This window comes from Schistocerca gregaria, unplaced genomic scaffold, assembly GCF_023897955.1.
Source record: "Schistocerca gregaria isolate iqSchGreg1 unplaced genomic scaffold, iqSchGreg1.2 ptg000304l, whole genome shotgun sequence".
Classification (NCBI taxonomy): Eukaryota; Metazoa; Arthropoda; class Insecta; order Orthoptera; family Acrididae; genus Schistocerca; species Schistocerca gregaria.
In genome coordinates, this window is record NW_026061786.1 from 1,212,412 (window position 1) to 1,235,077 (window position 22,666).

Here is a 22,666-nt window from a genome sequence, read left to right on the forward strand (position 1 = left end):
CCTTTCGCTCCCTGTATTTTACCCCTGCCACCTTGAGAATTTGAAAGAGAGTTTTCCAGTCAACATTATCTAAAGCTTTCTCTAAGTCTACAAATGCTAGAAACATAGGTTTGCCTTTCCTTAATCTTTCCTCTAAGATAAGTCATAGGGTCAATATTGCCTCACGTGTTCCAACATTTCTACGGAATCCAAACTGATCTTCCCCGAGGCCAGCTTCTACCAGTTTTTTTATACGTCTGTAAAGAATTCGTGTTAGTATTTTGCAGCCGTGACTTATTAAACTGATAGTTCGGTAATTTTCACATCTGTCAACACCTGCTTTTTTTGGGATTGGAATTACTACATTCTTCTTGAAGTCTGAGGGTACTTCGCCTGTCTCATTCATCTTATCACCAGATGGTAGTTTCGTTGGGCCTGGCTCTCCCAAGGTTGTCAGTAGTTCTAATGGAATATTGTCTACTCCTGGGGCCTTGTTTCGACTTAGGTCTTTCAGTGCTCTGTCAAACGCTTCAAGCAGTATCGTATCTCCCATTTCATCTTCATCTACCTCCTCTTCTATTTCCATAATATTGTCCTCAAGAACATTGCCCCTGTATAGACCCTCTATATACTCCTTCCACCTTTCTGCTTTCCCTTCTTTGCTTAGAACTGGGTTTCCATCTGAGCTCTTGTGAGTGAAGTTTTCCAACTTTGCACTTGGAAAATGTGGGAAACACTGAAATGCTTGAGATGTGGCATTGGCAAATCCAAGAAAGACCTCAAGAAGTGGGGCTGTCTGGAAGACCAATTGGAAAATTGAGAAAGGAGAATATAAACTACCTTACATTTCAATCTGCCAGGTGTGCTCTGCCTGATGAACATTTCAAAATATGAATCAAGCCACTGAGTAGACTGATGGTCATTTCCCAATTGACGCTCTGTTAATTATATTCCTTATGTAACATATATTTTATCTTTGTAGCCATGACCAGCACTGACTCAAAATAATAACAAAGGGGCATGACACACAGAAAATGAGGCTGATCCAAAATAATCCCATTGATGCAGTTGCATGTACAAGATTTGTTGTTTGATATTGAGCTCTACTAGTCCTTTATTTCATACTAATCATTGCTGGTACTGTTTGCACAGCAGAAACATACTATTGTGCAAGGGCATTTTGCATGTGTTTTGTGATACATCCACAAACATATTTATGTACTTACACAGCTTTTGTTTTGCAGTACAAAACTGGTTGGAGATTCAAGAAGCGCCCTGGTGTTGACCAGTTTCTGGAACAAGTGTCTTTCCCACTCTTTGAAGTAGTAATTTTTACAGCAGAACAGGGAATGGTTTGTAAATCACACATGGTTGAAGTATTTTGCTTGTCATATATTTTCTATATTTTTAATTTGTGAAATTTTCTTGTTAATTTCTGTTTTTCAGACTGTTTTTCCAATATTGGATGCACTAGATCCTAATGGATACATCATGTATCGACTAGTGAGGGATGCTACCCATTTTGTAGATGGACACCATGTAAAGAATCTGGACTGTTTGAACAGGGATCTTAGTAAGGTTAGAGCACATCATCAATATTGCCTGGAAGTGCAAAATAACCAATTGTATGTTCATAAACTGTAGATCTGATTGTTTACTAGAGATTGATGATACTGTACTAATTTTTTAACCATTCTCCTTAATGATTATCTGTTGTGTGTTGTTGTTCTCTCATATCTTATTAATACCATAACTTTAGTAGTTCTAATTGCTTCTTGCTTCATTTTGGATACAACCTTCTGTTTTAGTGCTTTATTTGATGTGGTTCTTTTCTCGTACAGCTCCTTATTTCTGCCAGCTAAGTTAGTTGCTACAGTGCTACAGATGTAACATATTATGCTGCACTTTGCACATCTCTGGTTCAGATATTAGTTTTTCCATTCTTAAGTGGTTGTACTACAGCTCCCTTGGACTGCACCAAGTAGGCACTGAGATGATACCTTGGCTGATTCTGCTTGTATGATTTAAACAGATACCTAGACATTTTTTTCTTTAGCAACTTCATGTACACATTTAGCACCTCTTTTCCAGTTATTCATCATTTAATTAGGCAATTTATTATTTCTTAAGGGGTTTGCTGGGACAGTAATGAATCCAGTGGTTGCTTGTCTTTATTCACTAGCTGTAAGAAGAATGAGAGCTAGGAAAACTTGAGGTAGAGGAGAGGAGAGAGAACATTGAAAACATTATGGAGGGTAACACGAGAGGACAACAGCTTTGTTGACCACATTATTTCCCTTAATCCTGCGTTTCAGTCTATTTATTCACACATGCATCTCCATACATTTCCATCATGAAGAAGGATCTTTAGGTGTGTACGAAAATTCAGACACATCTATAAAATGGCAAGAGTCATCAGTGGTTATATTTGTAAAAGAGGGTAGGTAATATAAACTGCTGCTGTGTGGTGGCATAACATGTTAAAGCTTAGGTTTTTTATTAGTTGTTGTCATGATTGCAGTTGTAATCGTTAACAGGTTTTATAACTAGTCCAGGCTTCTTACATCTTACATTATACCACGATGTTCCTCAGTTCATTCCATTAGATTCTGTGTGAAATTTCTAGCCACTTACTCCTAGTTTTTCCTCTTACTTTTGACATTCTGCTTATTGGAACATAGTGATTTTCAGCTCTTATGGTATTCTCAGAGTCTTCTAATTTTGTCTCCAATGGTTTGCTCATAAAGTAATTTCGGTTTCCATGGGAGGAATGCCGTGAAGTATACAATTTGCTACCATTCATGAATTATATGCATTGGTTCTGTTCATGGAAAAGGAGGGTAGGGGCAGAATGATGTTCAAGCTGTTTTGAAACTTAAAGGTGACTTTGAACCTTGTTAAGTAAGAGTTCATATTATTTTACTCAACCACCTTGCTTTACTATAGTTGGAGTCACAAATGATGGCAGTCGACTTTAGGCTTGTTCTTTGTACTTAGGTTAGTGCTCTGAGCACTCTGTTGTGAATGTTGTATGCAATGTGAGCATTATGTGTGATCTCAGCGAGTTGCTTAGTGAATTTTTATTACATCTTTTGTGATTTGTCATGGCTGATGGTGGTGGTGGTGGTAAGTGGCAAATTCTACACAAGAAAAGCGAGAGACATAATTTTCAGGATATAAGCTGACATCAGGTGCGAAGCACGTGTATGAGCTTGCCACTAATGTCACCCTTAGAACCGGAAACAATGCGAGCCCTGCCTGTTTCTCGACCTGTGTGAACTGCCATCGTTTGTGAATTGGACTGTAATACAGTTAATATTAGCTATCTACAAGTAATCTACAAGGTGTGCTGCTGTCAATATTTTCATTTTTTTCTTTTTTTAAGCACACAAGTAATTGTGTCATGATGTATTATTTTCTTCCTTTCACCCAGCCAATGTTTTTTTTAAATTGCATCCCAGATTAAATCTTATTTGCAGTATTGAACTCTATGCCATCTTTTCTTTTCCTCTTTGAAGCAGACATTAGTAATAGTGTAATGTCTTTGCTTGTAACTGCATAACAAGTTCCACTCTTGTTCTTATTTCATTTTGCACTAAGTTTCTTTAAATTACCAAATTTTGAAAATTATCTTTGCAAGTTCAAAAAATACTGTTTTCCCCCTCTTTCTTTGCAGGTGATTGTGGTTGACTGGGATGGTGAATCTGTCAAGTTTCACAAAAGGAATACACTGATTTTGCCTAGGTGGAAAGGAAATGATGATGACAAAACATTACTGGATCTTGCAGCTTTCTTGCGAAGTATGTATTAATGACTAGGGGTGATAAGTTGTGATTATTTTCAGAGTTACTATGTTTTGCTTATTACTGTGTTTTCTACTGCAGCTATTGCACTAGCAAAGGTAGAAGATGTCCGTGATGTTCTAGACTATTACCATCAGTTTGATGATCCAATAGAAGCGTTCAAGGAAAATCAAAGGAAACTTCTGGTAATTATAGAACTACTTTTTACAAGATATTTTTCTTGTAGTATTCTGTTACTGGTGTATGCCATGAATAGGAAAGAACTATTTTAAAGTTCACTTACATATTTCACAATTTCATTTTCTTTCTTCTTTTACTTCCAACCTTTTGATTGGTCAGCAGCAATTCTTGTTCATAATTTTTCCTTATCCTCCACAGATGATTCACTTCATAGTATGTTGTCAATTTCTGATCGTGTCTTATCTACCTGATGTACTGGTGTATTTGTCTGCTTTGTGCATTCTTCCCAGATATTTTTCCTTTCATTATTTTCACAGTGAAGGGCTTATGTCTACATACATCTCCAACCAGTTAGTCCCTCAGTTCCTTATTCACCCTCCATAAAAATCTTTTTTATTTAGTATTGTTAAAGTCTTTCTCACTCTCTCTGTTCATTAAATCTTTATGGCTCTTCCCTAGTATCGTGTCTCAAAAGCCTGTGGTCTTTGCCATTCTGAGCCCCCTACTGGCCATGTCCTTGATCCATAAGGGCTACTCTCCAAACAAATGTTTTGACATACTATTTTTGCATTTAATCTACTGGCATGATCTATGATCTGTCTTTCCATTACCTACTTACATGCAGCTAGTGACCTACTTCAGGTTCGTACATCTTAGTATTAATTAGCAAAATGTATTGTTCATTACATAAATTAAAGGTTACTTGCTAGGACAGCTCCACATTAAGAAATTGAAAACTTTTCTATGATAGAGCCACTTGGGGTGTAATTAACATTGTTCACATCCATATAGTAGTTCACATCCATATAGTAACTGTGTTCTGTATTTATGCAGAATATGATAATTAGCATTTAATTATGCACACTTCCATTTTAGTGAATGTTCTGTGATGATAGTGGTTAGCCATAGTGATATGTGTACATGATCATTTGCTTGGGAAACATGATGGCAGTCACCATATTATGCTCCCTGTCATAGTGCTCTAAAATTTCTTATACAAGAACCATGTAGTTTCATATGCTTAAACTTTCTGCCACTGGTCTGCCTCAATGTTTACCACAACTTATGCCTTCAGGCGATGTCTTCCCATCCTCCAGTGTCCAATGATGGTGGTGCCACTGGCATGCTAATATTGATTCCATGTAATGTGTCAGGTAGTAAGGAGAAGATGGCTTGATTGTTGATATGAAGGTTGAAACTTAGTGGCAACTACTTGTTTATAACTAATACCACATAGTCATTCCATGTCAAATCAACACACTTTAAATAAAAATTTTACCTCACTCTCTTAGATTTTGCTGAAAGTCGGTATACTTATAGTGAGTACTGAAACTAAGAAAATACCAAATTTCAATTTTTTACCTCAAACCATTCCTGAAATATGGTCATGTAAACTTTTCAAAAACTGACCAAAAATGTGTGAACGGACTTTTTTTTAAATTGCCCTAGGAGCTGCCCTAATTGAGCTAGAGAACTGGGAAAGGTGTCATTTTGCATGATCTTTCCAGTGAGTGTGATGGGCAAAAAAACATGAAATGTTTTGGTGAGTTGTGGATAAGCAGACAGTGTGTGCATGTGCGCTCATGCGTGTGCGTGCGCATGCACCACTCCGGCCAGCTAATACACAATGTTTTGGTCTCAACTCAGCAAATTTAGAGAAACCTATTTTATGTTAGGAAACTTGTCTTTAAAATGCTTGTAAGCTTCTTTAAGGTTACACAAAATAAGTATTTTTGATATTTTTGTTTTATTTTCACTTGTTTCTGTAATAGTCACACAATCTTTAATACCTGGCATTGCCCTGCTAACTTCATCATTTTCATCAAAGGAATGTACAGTTTTGACAGTTTCTGTTGGTGAACACTTCCCTGGTTTTGGGTTTGACCTTCCATGAATCATTTCTCTTTCAAAATTTTTTTGGACTGCCGAACAATGTAATTAGGAGCATTAAATTCTCTCATTATTTTCCTGACACTCCACTTTTCAGGTAAACTTGTAAGAATCATTAGTTTGTTTTATCTACTTATATAATTCTTAAAGTTTCGTTTAAGATTTTCAAGAATGGATTCATCAGTAACAGCATCTGATGAAGAAGTTTCAGAAGCAACAAAAAGTTTACGTGTCATTGATGAGATTTTCTTCACTTTTGATTTGGCGTAATGCCTAGATGTTAGTTTTCTCTTGTCAGTTGGGGACTCACCTAGTTCTTGAAGTGTTGTGTTAAATGTTTTAACAGCTACTGAAGTTGGAGTGAAGTCAGGGTCTTGGTCTCGGATGATTATCTCTGACCCAGAAGATTCTTCTTCAACACTTTCATCACTGATGGGCTGTATTGTATTTTTCAGTTTGGTTACATCTTACCTACATTTATCACAAATCTTGGCATCACTTGGTATTTGAGGAAATAATTTCGGCATCCATGTTGTGACATTTCTCATTTTTTTTCTGTCTCTAATAAAATGATTTGACTTCTTCAATGGATTACAACACTGCACTCTTACAGCACTGCACTTTTTACTTCGTTCCATATTTATACAAAAACCACTTATAAACTGTACTTCAATGTATAGATTTACTTGAAAATGAACAATTAAATATAATAGATACAGACTGGTCAACACAAAGGCAACAATTAATTTGCACTAAAACCACAGTGCACAATAATGCTGTATGCACACAAAGCCTTAGAAGGTAACAATGCAGACTACATCATCTGAACAATGGCTGCAGTCTCTGAATTATTGTACAGACATGAAGCCCTATGTATACGGTCCTCTACTGACTTGCTACCTTAAAGGTCAGTTTGGTCAAACTAGGGCCGTTAGTGAAAAACAAGAGTCCGAAATAATTTTTTTTTTTTAATAATGAACCCACATTTATATTTTACCATGTGATTTACAACAGTATGAAGTAGTTATGGATAATTTTCAATTATGTACTTTTTGTAAAAAAATTAAATCAAAATATTAATTACCATTTTGAAAAAGGTTATTAATTAGAAGCTATGTTTTTTGTCCATCACACCCACTGGAAAGAGCATGCAAAATGCTGCAAAATGACACCTTTCCCAGTTCTCTAGCTCAATTAGGGCAGCTCCCAGGGCAATTTAAAAAAAATCCGTTCACTCATTTTTGGCCAGTTTTTGAAAAGTTTACATGACCATATTTCAGGAATGGTTTGAGGTAAAAAATTGAAATTTGGTATTTTTCTTAGTTTCAGCACTTACTATAAGTATACCAACTTCTGAAGAATTCATAGATTTATTTTGTAGTAAGATGTTGACTTTGATTCAGCATGACTTAATTGCCAAGCAACAACGAACATTCCTTAACTTCACAAGAGAAAACCTTATGGAATCTGAATTTTTTGTCATATGTGATTTTTCAGAAAATTATAGTATAGTTCTAGAGGATGAAGCTCAGAGTTTCCACTGGACAAGACAACAGATTACCATTCATCCTTTTGTTATATATTACAAACAGGAAGGCAAAATTGAGCATATGAGCTTTGTCATTGTTTCTGATTGCCTGGAGCACAATACAACTGCAGTTTACACTTTTCAAAAGAAGCTAATTTCATATCTAACAAATACATTTCAAAAGATTCCAAAAAAGATATACTATTATTCTGATGGTTCTGCCACTCAGTATAAAAATAAGAAAAACTTCCTGAACCTTTGGCTTCATGAGGAAGACTTCAACATAAAAGCTGAGTGGCACTTCTCAGCCACAGCACATGGGAAAAGGCCTTGTGATGGAGTAGGGGGTTCAGTAAAGAGACTGGCAGCTCGTGCAAGTTTGCAAAAGCCATACCAAAATCAGATCCAAACTGCACGAGATCTATTTGAGTGGGCAGTAGATAATATTACAAATGTTGATTTTGCATATTCCACTCAAGAAGAATACGCTGCTTTAGAAATATTCTTAAAAAGCCGACTTGGAGAGAGCACTGACAATCAAAGGAACACAGTAATTTCACGCTTTCATTCCCAACACTACATCAAAATTAATAGTCAAATACTTCTCAGGTGATATGCAGAGTTGGGAGAGGGAAGTAACTACATCATCAGACAAACTGAAGTTACAAGATGTATCAGGCTATGTCACCACTGTATATGGAAGAAACTGGTGGCTTGGGTACATTTTAGAAAAAAAATGAAGAACTTGATGAAGTGAAAATAACTTTTCTTCATCCATGTGGACCAGCTAAGTCATTCTCTTATCCTGCACATGCAGATGTCCTGTGTGTGTGTCAGTTGTGGATATTCTCACACAAGTGAATCCATTTACTCCGACAGGGAGAACATACATTCTTAATGAAAGTAATGTAAACCAAACCCAGTCAGCGTTATTAAAATGTAATATGTGAAGTTCCAAGACAATTTATTGAGAAACTGCTTTCAACTCAAAACGTAATTTTTGTCTCAGGTTAGTGTTAATGTATATTTTATAGAAAGTTGTTTCAAAATTATTGTTAGTACCTATTGTGTTAAATTTAGCTATGTACAAATACCTGTTACTCAAAAACAAGCTTTACGTATTTAATTTGTTTAATAGTTCCATTTCAAACATCATGGACCAGAACTACTATGAAATTACTTGTACTTATTCATACTTTATTTCAGTTTGTAGTTAAATGCTCAATTTCTTGTTTTTGTTATATCGGTTAATATACTGTTAGTGAAGTTGTATGAAATTAAAATAAGTAATCAACTTAATTATAAAATATGCTGATTAGTTTGGTTTAATAAGGTGATGTTTTGATATTTCTAATACTTTTTTTACTTACCTTTCAATACATTTTAAAGAAAATCGTGTTTTTTAAAGGTCAATTTGGTCAAACTAGGGCCGTTAGTGAAAAACAAGAGTCCGAAATAATTTTTTTAAAGAATGAACCCATCGTCTCAGATTTTATATTTTGCCATGCGATTTACAATAGTATGAAGTAATTATGGAAATATTTTGAAAATTTTCAATTATGTACTTTTTGTAAAAAAATTAAAATTAAACCAAAATATTAATTAGTATTTTGAAAAAGGTTATTAATTAGAAACTATGTTTTGTTGTATATCCCTGGAAAGAGCATGCAAAATGCTGCAAAATGACACCTTTCCCAGTTCTCTAGCTCAATTAGGTCAGCTCCTAGGACAATTTAAAAAAAGTCCGTTAACACATTTTTGGCTGGTTTTTGAAAAGTTTACATTTCTCTGCTTCGTGATGGGGTGTTATGTGATGTCCTTAGGTTAGTTAGGTTTAAGTAGTTCTAAGTTCTAGGGGACTGATGACCATAGATGTTTAGTCCCTTAGTGCTCAGAACCATTTTTTTGAAATGTTTACATAACCATATTTCAGGAATGGTTTGAGATAAAAAATTGAAATTTGGTATTTTTCTTAGTCTCAGTGCCCACTTTAAGTAAACCAACTTTCAGCAAAATCTAAGAGGGTGAGGTAAAATAGGTGTGTTGATTTGACATGGAATGACTCCATAGATACATGTTTTGAAATTTTGCTGTCCATCACAATAGTCACAAAATTGTGTATAGCCATTGCCTTTGATGTTGAAATCGGAAGCTTGCACTGTATGTGCCTGATGCCGTTCATTTGATCACGCGGAAACCATCATGAGGCATTTTTCTCATACCCAGTCATTCCTACAGAATGTGCAGAACACTTCTATGCACTAATTCTGTATCTCAGGACAACTCATGACTTGTTCATTGTTATCACTGTCCAGTAATGTGATAAGAACACACACTTCTTTTTCACTATCACAGGAACGACCAGGAAGGTGAATGCCGTTCCTTATTGAAAGCTTTTACCCACTTTTGCCACTATTCTGTAAAGTAATACCAGCCCCCCCCCCCCCCCCCCCCCCCTGACAAAACGTCTTGGAGACTTGATACCAGTTTCGTCCTGCCCATCATCTGGCACATCCGGTATTTATCAAATTGCATTCTTGTTTCAGAAAAAATTGTGATAGCAGTAATCATACCATTTGTTATACTAGGCTGTGTACTTGTAACTTTGCTTGCTGTGGTATGGCGGTGTTTATTCACTGCGTAGGTTTATGTAGCTAACATGTGATGCAAGAGACATCACTTGATTGCACCTCTATGCAGTGTTGTCACTATTAAAGTTCCAACCGTCATGGAACACAAAATTTGAAAACGATGCTCTGTACTGTGGCTTGTTTTCCTGTCTGATACTGCTCTATAAACTGACTATAACTCTTGTGATCTAGTCATTAATATATGTTGTAGTTTACAGCAGTGGCATCAGTCTTATTAAAATTACAATAGAAAAGGTTGGTGGTTTACACATGGACCTGTGATATCTTCATAAATGGTTGAAATCTCTGTGATGTTCAAGCCAAGACTAATTGGACTGAAGTGTCTCACCTACACCCGTGTGCCTTTGCCATTATGGTACAATGTTTGATGACATCATGGCCATATTTCATAGAGAACTTTTTGTGTTTATTGCATGATATAACAATACAAATGTGACATCTGTCTGAAATTAATTCATTTGTCAGTCCAAACTGTGCATCATTGATTAAGAAGTAAAAGAAATGGATGTTTGCCTTTTAAAACAAGCAAAAAAATATGATATCAGTAAAGATCCTGCAAGAAAGCAAAAATGACAGAAGCCTGTGACTTACACTCATAAGCCAAAACATTATGACCGCCGCCCACCTTGACATTGTATACCGCCTAGTGGCGATACAGGCACATGACATGGTAACAAAAGTGTGTAAAGAAGTCACCCTAGTGAAGATGTGGTCTGCAAATGGGGAAATCCATTGAGATAAACAACTTCGGCAAAGAGCAGTTTATTCTAATGCAGAGCCAGTGAATGAGTATCTCGAAAATTGGGAGGTTGGTCCAGTTTTCACGTGCTACTGTCATGAGCATCTAAGGAAAGAGGTAGAAGGACAAAAAAACTACCACTAGGTGCTGAAGGGTTGGATTTCATGACTCTTCACAGAATTTTGGGTTCAGAGGCTTGTCTGCTCTGTAAAATAGGATAGATGCTGATCCGTGACATCTCTGCCGAAAGAGGGCGATGCTGGTGCTTGCACAAGTGTTTTGGAGCACACAATTCATCGTACAGTGTGGAACATGAAGCTCTACAGCAGATGACCACCCCAATGTGTTCACATGTTGACCCAGCAATATGATCAACTGTGATTGCTATGGGCATGGCACCATCAGGATTCAAACTTAGATCAATGGAAACATTCTGGCTCATTTTATGTGTGGTGTCTAGGAAACCTGCGTACTTGGTTTCCTAGACAAACATTCAAACAAATCATATTAATAAGTTTTATTGCAAAATGGAAATGACAATACTTAAGCCTGCAATTACGCAGATGTGTCGCTAGCAAAGGGCAACATACAACATAAGCAATCTTCTTCAGCAAGAACAATTCCAAGTCAGAGTGCTCAGAGCACTAACCTAAGTACACAGAACAAACCTAAAGTCGACTGCCATCATTTGTGACTCCATCTATAGTAAAGCAAGGTGGTTGAGTAAAATAATATGAACTCTTACTTAACAAGGTTCAAAGCCACCTTTAAGTTTCAAAACAGCTTGAACATCATTCTGCCCCTACCCTCCTTTTCCATGAACAGAACCAATGCATATAATTCATGAATGGTAGCAAATTGTATACTTCACGGCATTCCTCCCATGGAAACCGAAATTACTTTATGAGCAAACCATTGGAGACAAAATTAGAAGACTCTGAGAATACCATAAGAGCTGAAAATCACTATGTTCCAATAAGCAGAATGTCAAAAGTAAGAGGAAAAACTAGGAGTAAGTGGCTAGAAATTTCACACAGAATCTAATGGAATGAACTGAGGAACATCGTGGTATAATGTAAGATGTAAGAAGCCTGGACTAGTTATAAAACCTGTTAACGATTACAACTGCAATCATGACAACAACTAATAAAAAACCTAAGCTTTAACATGTTATGCCACCACACAGCAGCAGTTTATATTACCTACCCTCTTTTACAAATATAACCACTGATGACTCTTGCCATTTTATAGATGTGTCTGAATTTTCGTACACACCTAAAGATCCTTCTTCATGATGGAAATGTATGGAGATGCATGTGTGAATAAATAGACTGAAACGCAGGATTAAGGGAAATAATGTGGTCAACAAAGCTGTTGTCCTCTCGTGTTACCCTCCATAATGTTTTCAATGTTCTCTCTCCTCTCCTCTACCTCAAGTTTTCCTAGCTCTCATTCTTCTTACAGCTAGTGAATAAAGACAAGCAACCACTGGATTCATTACTGTCCCAGCAAACCCCTTAAGAAATAATAAATTGCCTAATTAAATGATGAATAACTGGAAAAGAGGTGCTAAATGTGTACATGAAGTTGCTAAAGAAAAAAATGTCTAGGTATCTGTTTAAATCATACAAGCAGAATCAGCCAAGGTATCATCTCAGTGCCTACTTGGTGCAGTCCAAGGGAGCTGTAGTACAACCACTTAAGAATGGAAAAACTAATATCTGAACCAGAGATGTGCAAAGTGCAGCATAATATGTTACATCTGTAGCACTGTAGCAACTAACTTAGCTGGCAGAAATAAGGAGCTGTACGAGAAAAGAACCACATCAAATAAAGCACTAAAACAGAAGGTTGTATCCAAAATGAAGCAAGAAGCAATTAGAACTACTAAAGTTATGGTATTAATAATATATGAGAGAACAACAACACACAACAGATAATCATTAAGGAGAATGGTTAAAAAATTAGTACAGTATCATCAATCTCTAGTAAACAATCAGATCTACAGTTTATGAACATACAATTGGTTATTTTGCACTTCCAGGCAATATTGATGATGTGCTCTAACCTTACTAAGATCCCTGTTCAAACAGTCCAGATTCTTTACATGGTGTCCATCTACAAAATGGGTAGCATTCCTCACTAGTCGATACATGATGTATCCATTAGGATCTAGTGCATCCAATATTGGAAAAACAGTCTGAAAAACAGAAATTAACAAGAAAATTTCACAAATTAAAAATATAGAAAATATATGACAAGCAAAATACTTCAACCATGTGTGATTTACAAACCTTCCCTGTTCTGCTGTAAAAATTACTACTTCAAAGAGTGGGAAAGACACTTGTTCCAGAAACTGGTCAACACCAGGGCGCTTCTTGAATCTCCAACCAGTTTTGTACTGCAAAACAAAAGCTGTGTAAGTACATAAATATGTTTGTGGATGTATCACAAAACACATGCAAAATGCCCTTGCACAATAGTATGTTTCTGCTGTGCAAACAGTACCAGCAATGATTAGTATGAAATAAAGGACTAGTAGAGCTCAATATCAAACAACAAATCTTGTACATGCAACTGCATCAATGGGATTATTTTGGATCAGCCTCATTTTCTGTGTGTCATGCCCCTTTGTTATTATTTTGAGTCAGTGCTGGTCATGGCTACAAAGATAAAATATATGTTACATAAGGAATATAATTAACAGAGCGTCAATTGGGAAATGACCATCAGTCTACTCAGTGGCTTGATTCATATTTTGAAATGTTCATCAGGCAGAGCACACCTGGCAGATTGAAATGTAAGGTAGTTTATATTCTCCTTTCTCAATTTTCCAATTGGTCTTCCAGACAGCCCCACTTCTTGAGGTCTTTCTTGGATTTGCCAATGCCACATCTCAAGCATTTCAGTGTTTCCCACATTTTCCAAGTGCAAAGTTGGAAAACTTCACTCACAAGAGCTCAGATGGAAACCCAGTTCTAAGCAAAGAAGGGAAAGCAGAAAGGTGGAAGGAGTATATAGAGGGTCTATACAGGGGCAATGTTCTTGAGGACAATATTATGGAAATAGAAGAGGAGGTAGATGAAGATGAAATGGGAGATACGATACTGCTTGAAGCGTTTGACAGAGCACTGAAAGACCTAAGTCGAAACAAGGCCCCAGGAGTAGACAATATTCCATTAGAACTACTGACAACCTTGGGAGAGCCAGGCCCAACGAAACTACCATCTGGTGATAAGATGAATGAGACAGGCGAAGTACCCTCAGACTTCAAGAAGAATGTAGTAATTCCAATCCCAAAAAAAGCAGGTGTTGACAGATGTGAAAATTACCGAACTATCAGTTTAATAAGTCACGGCTGCAAAATACTAACACGAATTCTTTACAGACGTATAAAAAAACTGGTAGAAGCTGGCCTCGGGGAAGATCAGTTTGGATTCCGTAGAAATGTTGGAACACGTGAGGCAATATTGACCCTATGACTTATCTTAGAGGAAAGATTAAGGAAAGGCAAACCTATGTTTCTAGCATTTGTAGACTTAGAGAAAGCTTTAGATAATGTTGACTGGAAAACTCTCTTTCAAATTCTCAAGGTGGCAGGGGTAAAATACAGGGAGCGAAAGGCTATTTACAATTTATACAGAAACCAGATGGCAGTTATAAGAGTCAAGGGGCATGAAAGGAAGCAGTGGTTCGGAAAGGAGTGAGACCGGGTTGTAGCCCCTCCCCGATGCTATTCAATCTGTATATTGAGCAAGCAGTAAAGGAAACAAAAGACAAGTTCGGAGTATGTATTAAAATCCATGGAGAAGAAATAAGAACTTTGAGGTTTGCTGATGACATTGTAATTCTATCACAGAGACAGCAAAGAACTTGGAAGAGCAGTTGAACGGAATGGACAGTATCTTGAAAGGAGGGTATAAGATGAACATCAACAAAAGCAAAACGAGGATAATGGAATGTAGTCGAATTAAATCAGATGATGCTGAGGGAATTAGTTTAGGAAATGAGACACTTAAAGTAGTAAAGGAGTTTTGTTATTTGGGGAGCGAAATAACTGATAATGGTCGAAGTAGAGAGGATATAAAATGTAGACTGCCAATGGCAAGGAAAGCGTTTCTGAAGAAGAGAAATTTGTTCACATCGCGTATAGATTTAAGTGTCAGGAAGTTGTTTCTGAAAGTATTTGTATGGAGTGCAGCCATGTATGGAAGTGAAGAATGGACGATAAATAGTTTAGACAAGAAGAGAATAGAAGCTTTCGAAATGTGGTGCTACAGAAGGATGCTGAAGATTAGATGGGTAGATTGCATAACAAATGAGGAGGTATTGAATAGAATTGGGGAGAAGAGGAGTTTGTGGCACAACTTGACTAGAAGAAGGGATCGGTTGGTAGGACATGTTCTGAGGCATCAAGGGATCACCAATTTGGTACTGGAGGGCAGGGTGGAGGGTAAAAATCGTAGAGGGAGACCAAGAGATGAATACACTAAGCAGATTCAGAAGCATGTAGGCTGTTAAAACTTAGTTGTAACTTTTTTATTTTCCTGTAATGATGTTGCTTTTAATGAATTATTGTATGCCTTTAATGGTCATTCAGCTACAAACAAACCAAGTCAGAGAACATTTTTGGATTTTATTATGTATCTTTTGTATTCTGTCCACTTCTGATGAAACAAAATTACTGGCAGATGAAATATTTCAGTGCAAACACATTTTATTGATTTTACTGATTTTTATTTTACTAGAATATGTTATAATTGTTACTGCTTCCATTCTGTTCCAGGAACAAATGGAAGAACAGAAGAAACAAGAAGAGAGAAATCGTAACAGTGCTTTGACAAAGAACTGGGTCTCAAGCCTTGTACAACAACGAAGGCTGTGATGTAATTGTTCGTGTCAACTGAAATTTCTGTTATGGACTTTTTTTTTTTTTTTTTTTTTGAAGAGTGGTATATTTTACAGCTATTATATAAATTGGAGAGTAGATGATAGTTATTTTTGTTGCATGCATGTATGTATGTGGAACTGTGTTCTGACCACTTACCTCCAATTGTGTGCCCTTGTATTTTCTCCAGGAACTTTTTGTGTAAGTTTCTAGACTGATTATGTACAGTTAATTCTGATATGTTCTTTCAGAGCAGTGCAGACATTATGTAGTCAAGTTCCCTACTCTGTTATAGTATGTAGTAATACATATTATAAAACTTCAATTTTTATTTTGTTATTTTTAACCTAACTTTAATGAAATAAAGCCGTTGATTGTAGACATTATTAAGAAGTTGCAGGTTCTTGCAATATGTTGACTTAGCATAGCCTTTATTGTGCTAAGGAATAACATAAAAAGTAATTAGAGAAAAATTGTCTTACTGGTGTCACCACATAGACCAAAGTTTTTTTTTTTTTTTTTTTTTTTGGGGGGGGGGGGGGTCTCATGTTAGTGATGGCAGTTTTGTTTTTTTTCAGTTTTTATGTGCAACTTGGTATATTCAAATTAAATTAAAAATGAAAAAAAATGAACACAGAACAAAATATAAAAGCCAGTATAAATAGAACTTTAGCATCATTATTTTTTTCCTGTGGTACAGACTGAATGAAAGTGTTTACTTACGAACTGCAAGATTGGAAACTGTGAGTAACATAGATAAAAACAGAAGATTATGAGGTACATCTGTAGATATGAAAAAAATGGGGCCTTTGCTGTCATTGATCTTTTTTTACTTCTCTTTGGTGTACATTTGGGGTTCCTATGTCTGAAGCTATTTAGATGATTTTCTACCACTTATAATGTAACCAGAGCAAGTGGCTGGCATTTTTGAAAACTGTCATCCATCATTTACTGAAACAAACTTGAATTTGAAGTCATTGCTTTATGTTAAGTGTTGTCAGGGAATTATCTTATAACCTCCGTGTGTCCTTCACTATTGTGTCTTGACAGTTGTAACTGGTTAGTATAAAAAGGAAAGTGATGCTTCTTTCCTTTTGATACAATTTCCATGGTATAATTTAAATGGATAGATCGATAAAAAAATCTACTCCTCAAGTGGCGGCAGAACACACACATAAAAGGTTGTAATTAAGCAAGCTTTCAGAGCCAGTGGCTCCTTCAGGCAAAAGGATTGAAGAGGAAGGAAGAGAGATGAAGGAAAATGACTGGAGAGGTATAGGAAAAGTGGTAGACTTTGGGAAAGTCACCCAGAACCGCAGGTGAGGGGAGACTTACTGCATGGGATGAGAAGGAAACCCTGATTGTTGGGGACTGCATCGAATAAGATTTGAAAACCTGAGAGCTTGGAGATGGAAGACAGGATAATATGCAAGACAAAGGTTACTGTTTAAACATCATGCATGATTTAATAATAGTGAAATGCTAAGTGGATTGAACATAACAGTGGTGGCAGCGGGTGGTAAAAAATAGAAGAGAAATATAATGAAAGATGTAGAAAACTAAAACAGAATGAAGAAAAGAGCAGTTACTTTGAAGAAATGCTGAGACAGAAGAAACTAACATAAATTAAGGCCAGGTGGCTGGCGAGAACCAAGGACACGTTGTGCTAGTTCCCACCTGCAGAGTTCTGAGAAACTGATGTCTGGGGGAAGAATCCAGATGGCACGTGTGGTGAAACAGGCACCGAGGTCACAGTTGTCATGAACATGCTCTGCAACAAGATATTGCGTTGCCGGTATACATCCTTTGCTTATGCCCATTCACCATAATTGATAATTTGGTGGTAGTCATGCTGACATAAAAGGCCAGTGTTTACATGACAGCATGTATTAATAAGCCTTTTTCATCCAGAAGAGAGCTCAGTAGAAAGAGTCTGTAAGGAAATACAACCAGTTTGTTAGGACATACACACCTCACAAACACACCCGATGGGTAGAATACGTAACTCCTTTCATGCAAGTTGTCAATAACCTTCCACATTCTTCAGCAGGTTTCACACCTAACGAATTGATGTTCTGGACAATACAAACGAATGAGTGGGTGTCGCCCATACCAAAGGTATCCAATACAGAAATGACACTACAGGACAAAATAGAACAAGCCATGGTTATACTAGAAAACAGGGCCAAGCATAGAAAGAAGGTTTATAATAAGAAACTGAAATGTGTTACACAATTTTTTGAAGGGCAACGAGTCGTCTTATGGACCCAGCCTAAAGTGACGAGATTTGGCAAACTGAATAACAAGTGGCAATTACTCTATTCAGGACCACATGTAATTGCCAAAATACCATACCCTTTGATATACAGATTAGCCTATGAGAAAACTGGGAGAGACAAGGGTCTCCATCCTCACAAAGATATAAAAGCTTTTATAGAATGATGAAGTAGGTAGCATTTTTCTTTCTATCACAGGATGATTGTACATAGTGTACGCAACTGTAAAGTGTAACTTTTCTTCTGGAGTGTATTTTAAGATAAAGTAATGTATATAGACATAAGTAAATTTTTGATTTGTACACGTAAGCATAAATCAACAGCATGCGAAGCGAAAGTATAAACAAAATTAGCTTAGGCTCAGCTGTTCGCACTCAACAATACCCGCTGACATCACTAGTAGGAGAGGAGACATTGACCTGTGCGCGTGCGTGACAGCCTGGCAGAAGGCACACTCAAATAGGAATGCAATATGTACGTATACCTAAGTTAAATACAAAGTAAATGGAAATAGTAAGCAATTGCATCTACTGTCTAAGAACTGAGGAACCTATTGATATATGTACACAAAGATTTAATTAAATGCTAAGCTATATACAACATATTTACAAGCAAAAAGAAGCATATGAGACGTGTGAGCTAAGGAGAAAGCGAGAAAATACTGTGAGAAATCTTAATTTTCTTTGCAGGGTAAATGATCACAATGGATAAGAGGAAAAACAAATGTCTACGAATTCAAACAAAGTATGGAAATATCTGCAGGCAGATGTAATGACCAAAAGTATCAGTGGCCACTGAGCTATGTAATGCAATTAGTTTCAAGTTTTTTTCTTTCAGCAACCAGTGCATCGTCATGGTGCAGGAGGAGGGAGTAGCAGGTACCAAATGAAGAATGGGCCACACCTTGTGTCAACAACTTAGTTATGGAGATATTTATACAAAGCTCATAAGGCAATGAAAAATAAAAATATGCATCATCGCAGTATACTTCCGTGACATTTATTGGTACCTATTTGCTGCAGAGTACACATAAACATTTAAGCATGTGATTTTAGAAAAACCAATTAAATTTTTATTGTGTCACATGAAAGCTTGAATAATGACATTTCCAGGTATTGAAGAAAGATGAGTCTATGACGGTTAAAAGTTCTTTATATTTCACACTAAGCTACATGTGAATTGAAGTAAACAGCACTAACGCATGAAGAAACGTCGTGAGTGATTAGTGAGTACACATTATTTCCATGAAATAAAAGTTCCTTGTCAACTAGTCAAGATTGTACGAATAACATTCCCTCATAAATCCTTGAGGCAGTAGATGAGTATTTCCTGTCTTCCGTCCCAAACAAAGTGTAGTTAGGCTTAGGCCAGCAATGTGTAATGTTTTAGTCCCTCCTCTACCTAAGGAAGAAATGTGATATGTAATCAATTTGTACATGTGGTGTGAACAAAGATAAGTTAAAAACTAACAAACAGCTCTAGTAACAGAACCCAGTTCACGGTATTTTAAAAATTAAGAAATTTATGTTCATGGTATAAGTGATGGGTGGAATGTCAGCCATAGGTATAAGCTATCACAGTATATATATTGTTGTAACTCAATACTTGTATGAATTTTCATTGGGAACCAAACTCCATGTGAAGGAATGACCTTCAAAGACAAGCTGTTTATACAATGTTTTGTATGGCTATGTGTGTCTTTGAGCAAGTGGATGGTCAAGTGTGGTGACATTAACATGCATGTGCAAAGAAATAATTTCTGAGTATTGTGGCTCACAACGCTTGATACATTAAGTGAACTACAGTTGTTTGAGACAGTACTTACCTCGTCAATCGATGCTGTTGGCCAGAGTTCTCTCTACTGAAAATGTGAATACGACAGGTAATAATGATGCCCAGGTCATAAAAATGGAGATCTGCCTCAGCATCTTATTTTGAACAATAAGCACACACCCACTACACCCACAATGAAAACAAATGCCACATTAATTCTTCAATATGTGGTACTCTGGTGAAAGTGTGACACTCAATGTGAAATCAACACTAAGAAAACGAGTGCACACACATGTGACAGTAGCAGCTAACATGTTGACCGTTAGTGATTAGGGCTCAGCCACCAAACCTGCAAGTGCAAAACCCGGTAACGAGACTGGAGCAAACTGAATGTTATTGTCATTGCACCAAATTCAAATATGCAACGGACTGTGATATAATGTATATAATCTTTTAATTTCTTGTAGAACTCTAACATACACAGGATAAGCTGACATATCCATTCCATTAAATAAAAGAGAAGCCGACAAATAAAGGGCGTTAACCACTATTGGCAAATATAAATATGTACATGCAAAAAACACTATGTCTCCATACCCTGGCAAATTACAGATGAGGGCAATTGTGTAGGTACATGGTGAAAGACCCCCAGGATATCCTAAAGTTAAAATTGATTAAAAACAAAAAATGGCCAAGACATTAATTATGAATGTGTAGTAAGGCACAGAAAATGAAAAAATACTTTTTCATTTTTCTCTGTACATGACTTTGTTTCTCACTCTCATATGTAGAATTATGATGAAGATGTACAGTTTTAAGTATTAAGAGTGTTATGTATCACATGTGTGCCTGAATGATAGTATATTTAACAGCAGTATTAAGTATTTGTTATTGAAGTGAAGTGGAACCATATGTTGTTGTTGTTGTCTTCAGTCCTGAGACTGGTTTGATGCAGCTCTCCATGCTACTCTATCCTGTGCAAGCTGCTTCATCTCCCAGTACCTACTGCAACCTACATCCTTCTGAATCTGCTTAGTGTACTGATCTCTCGGTCTCCCTCTACGATTTTTACCCTCCACGCTGCCCTCCAATGCTAAATTTGTGATCCCTTGATGCCTCAAAACATGTCCTACCAACCGATCCCTTCTTCTAGTCAAGTTGTGCCACAAACTTCTCTTCTCCCCAATCCTATTCAATACCTCCTCATTAGTTACGTGATCTATCCACCTTATCTTCAGTATTCTTCTGTAGCACCACATTTCGAAAGCTTCTATTCTCTTCTTGTCCAAACTAGTTATCGTCCATGTTTCACTTCCATACATGGCTACACTCCAAACAAATACTTTCAGAAACGACTTCCTGATACATAAATCTATATTTGATGTTAACAAATTTCTCTTCTTCAGAAACGCTTTCCTTGCCATTGCCAGTCTACATTTTATATCCTCTCTACTTCGACCATCATCAGTTATTTTACTTCCTAAATAGCAAAACTCCTTTACTACTTTAAGTGTCTCATTTCCTAATCTAATTCCCTCAGCATCACCCGATTTAATTTGACTACATTCCATTATCCTCGTTTTGCTTTTGTTAATGTTCATCTTATATCCTCCTTTCAAGACACTGTCCATTCCGTTCAACTGCTCTTCCAAGTCCTTTGCCGTCTCTGACAGAATTACAATGTCATCGGCGAACCTCAAAGTTTTTACTTCGTCTCCATGAATTTTAATACCTACTCCAAATTTTTCTTTTGTTTCCTTTACTGCTTGCTCAATATACAGATTGAATAACATTGGGGAGAGGCTACAACCCTGCCTCACTCCTTTCCCAACCACTGCTTCCCTTTCATGCCCCTCGACTCTTATTACTGCCATCTGGTTTCTGTACAAATTATAAATAGCCTTTCGCTCCCTGTATTTTACCCCTGCCACCTTTAGAATTTGAAAAAGAGTATTCCAGTCAACATTGTCAAAAGCTTTCTCTAAGTCTACAAATGCTAGAAACGTAGGTTTGCCTTTTCTTAATCTTTCTTCTAAGATAAGTCGTAAGGTCAGTATTGCCTCACGTGTTCCAACATTTCGACGGAATCCAAACTGATCCTCCCCGAGGTCTGCATCTACCAGTTTTTCCATTCGTCTGTAAAGAATTCGCGTTAGTATTTTGCAGCCGTGGCTTATTAAACTGATAGTTCGGTAATTTTCACATCTGTCAACACCTGCTTTCTTTGGGATTGGAATTATTATATTCTTCTTGAAGTCTGAGGGTATTTCGCCTGTCTCATACATCTTGCTCACCAGCTGGTAGAGTTTTGTCATGACTGGCTCTCCCAAGGCCGTCAGTAGTTCTAATGGAATGTTGTCTACTCCGGGGGCCTTGTTTCGACTCAGGTCTTTCAGTGCTCTGTCAAACTCTTCACGCAGTATTGTATCTCCCATTTCGTCTTCATCTACATCCTCTTCTATTTCCATAATATTGTCCTCAAGTACATCGCCCTTGTATAAACCTTCTATATACTCCTTCCACCTTTCTGCCTTCCCTTCTTTGCTTAGAACTGGGCTGCCATCTGAGCTCTTGATACTCATACACGTGGTTCTCTTCTCTCCAAAGGTCTCTTTAATTTTCCTGTAGGCAGTATCTATCTTACCCCTAGTGAGATAAGCTTCTACATCCTTACATTTGTCCTCTAGCCATCCCTGTTTAGCCATTTTGCACTTCCTGTCGATCTCATTTTTGAGACGTTTGTATTCCTTTTTGCCTGCTTCATTTACTGCATTTTTATATTTTCTCCTTTCATCAATTAAATTCAATATTTCTTCTGTTACCCAAGGATTTCTAGCAGCCCTCGTCTTTGTACCTACTTTATCCTCTGCTGCCTTCACTACTACATCCCTCAGAGCTACCCATTCTTCTTCTACTGTATTTCTTTCCCCTATTCCTGTCAATTGTTCCCTTATGCTCT

The 22,666-nt window shown here is 36.9% G+C and overlaps 1 protein-coding gene across 1 annotated transcript in view; it reads left to right on the forward strand.

Moving 5' to 3' along the window:
* Positions 1-15,983, forward strand: part of LOC126305260 (mitochondrial import inner membrane translocase subunit TIM50-C-like) — a 49,872-nt gene extending 33,889 nt beyond the window's left edge. Inside the window, exons 5-9 of the mRNA XM_049992030.1 lie at positions 1,224-1,331; positions 1,426-1,557; positions 3,656-3,779; positions 3,864-3,967; positions 15,557-15,983. Coding sequence (XP_049847987.1) covers positions 1,224-1,331; positions 1,426-1,557; positions 3,656-3,779; positions 3,864-3,967; positions 15,557-15,655 — 567 coding nt within the window. The 3' untranslated portion in view covers positions 15,656-15,983. The remainder of the gene's footprint in view (positions 1-1,223; positions 1,332-1,425; positions 1,558-3,655; positions 3,780-3,863; positions 3,968-15,556) is intronic.
* The last annotated feature ends 6,683 nt before the right edge of the window (positions 15,984-22,666 follow it).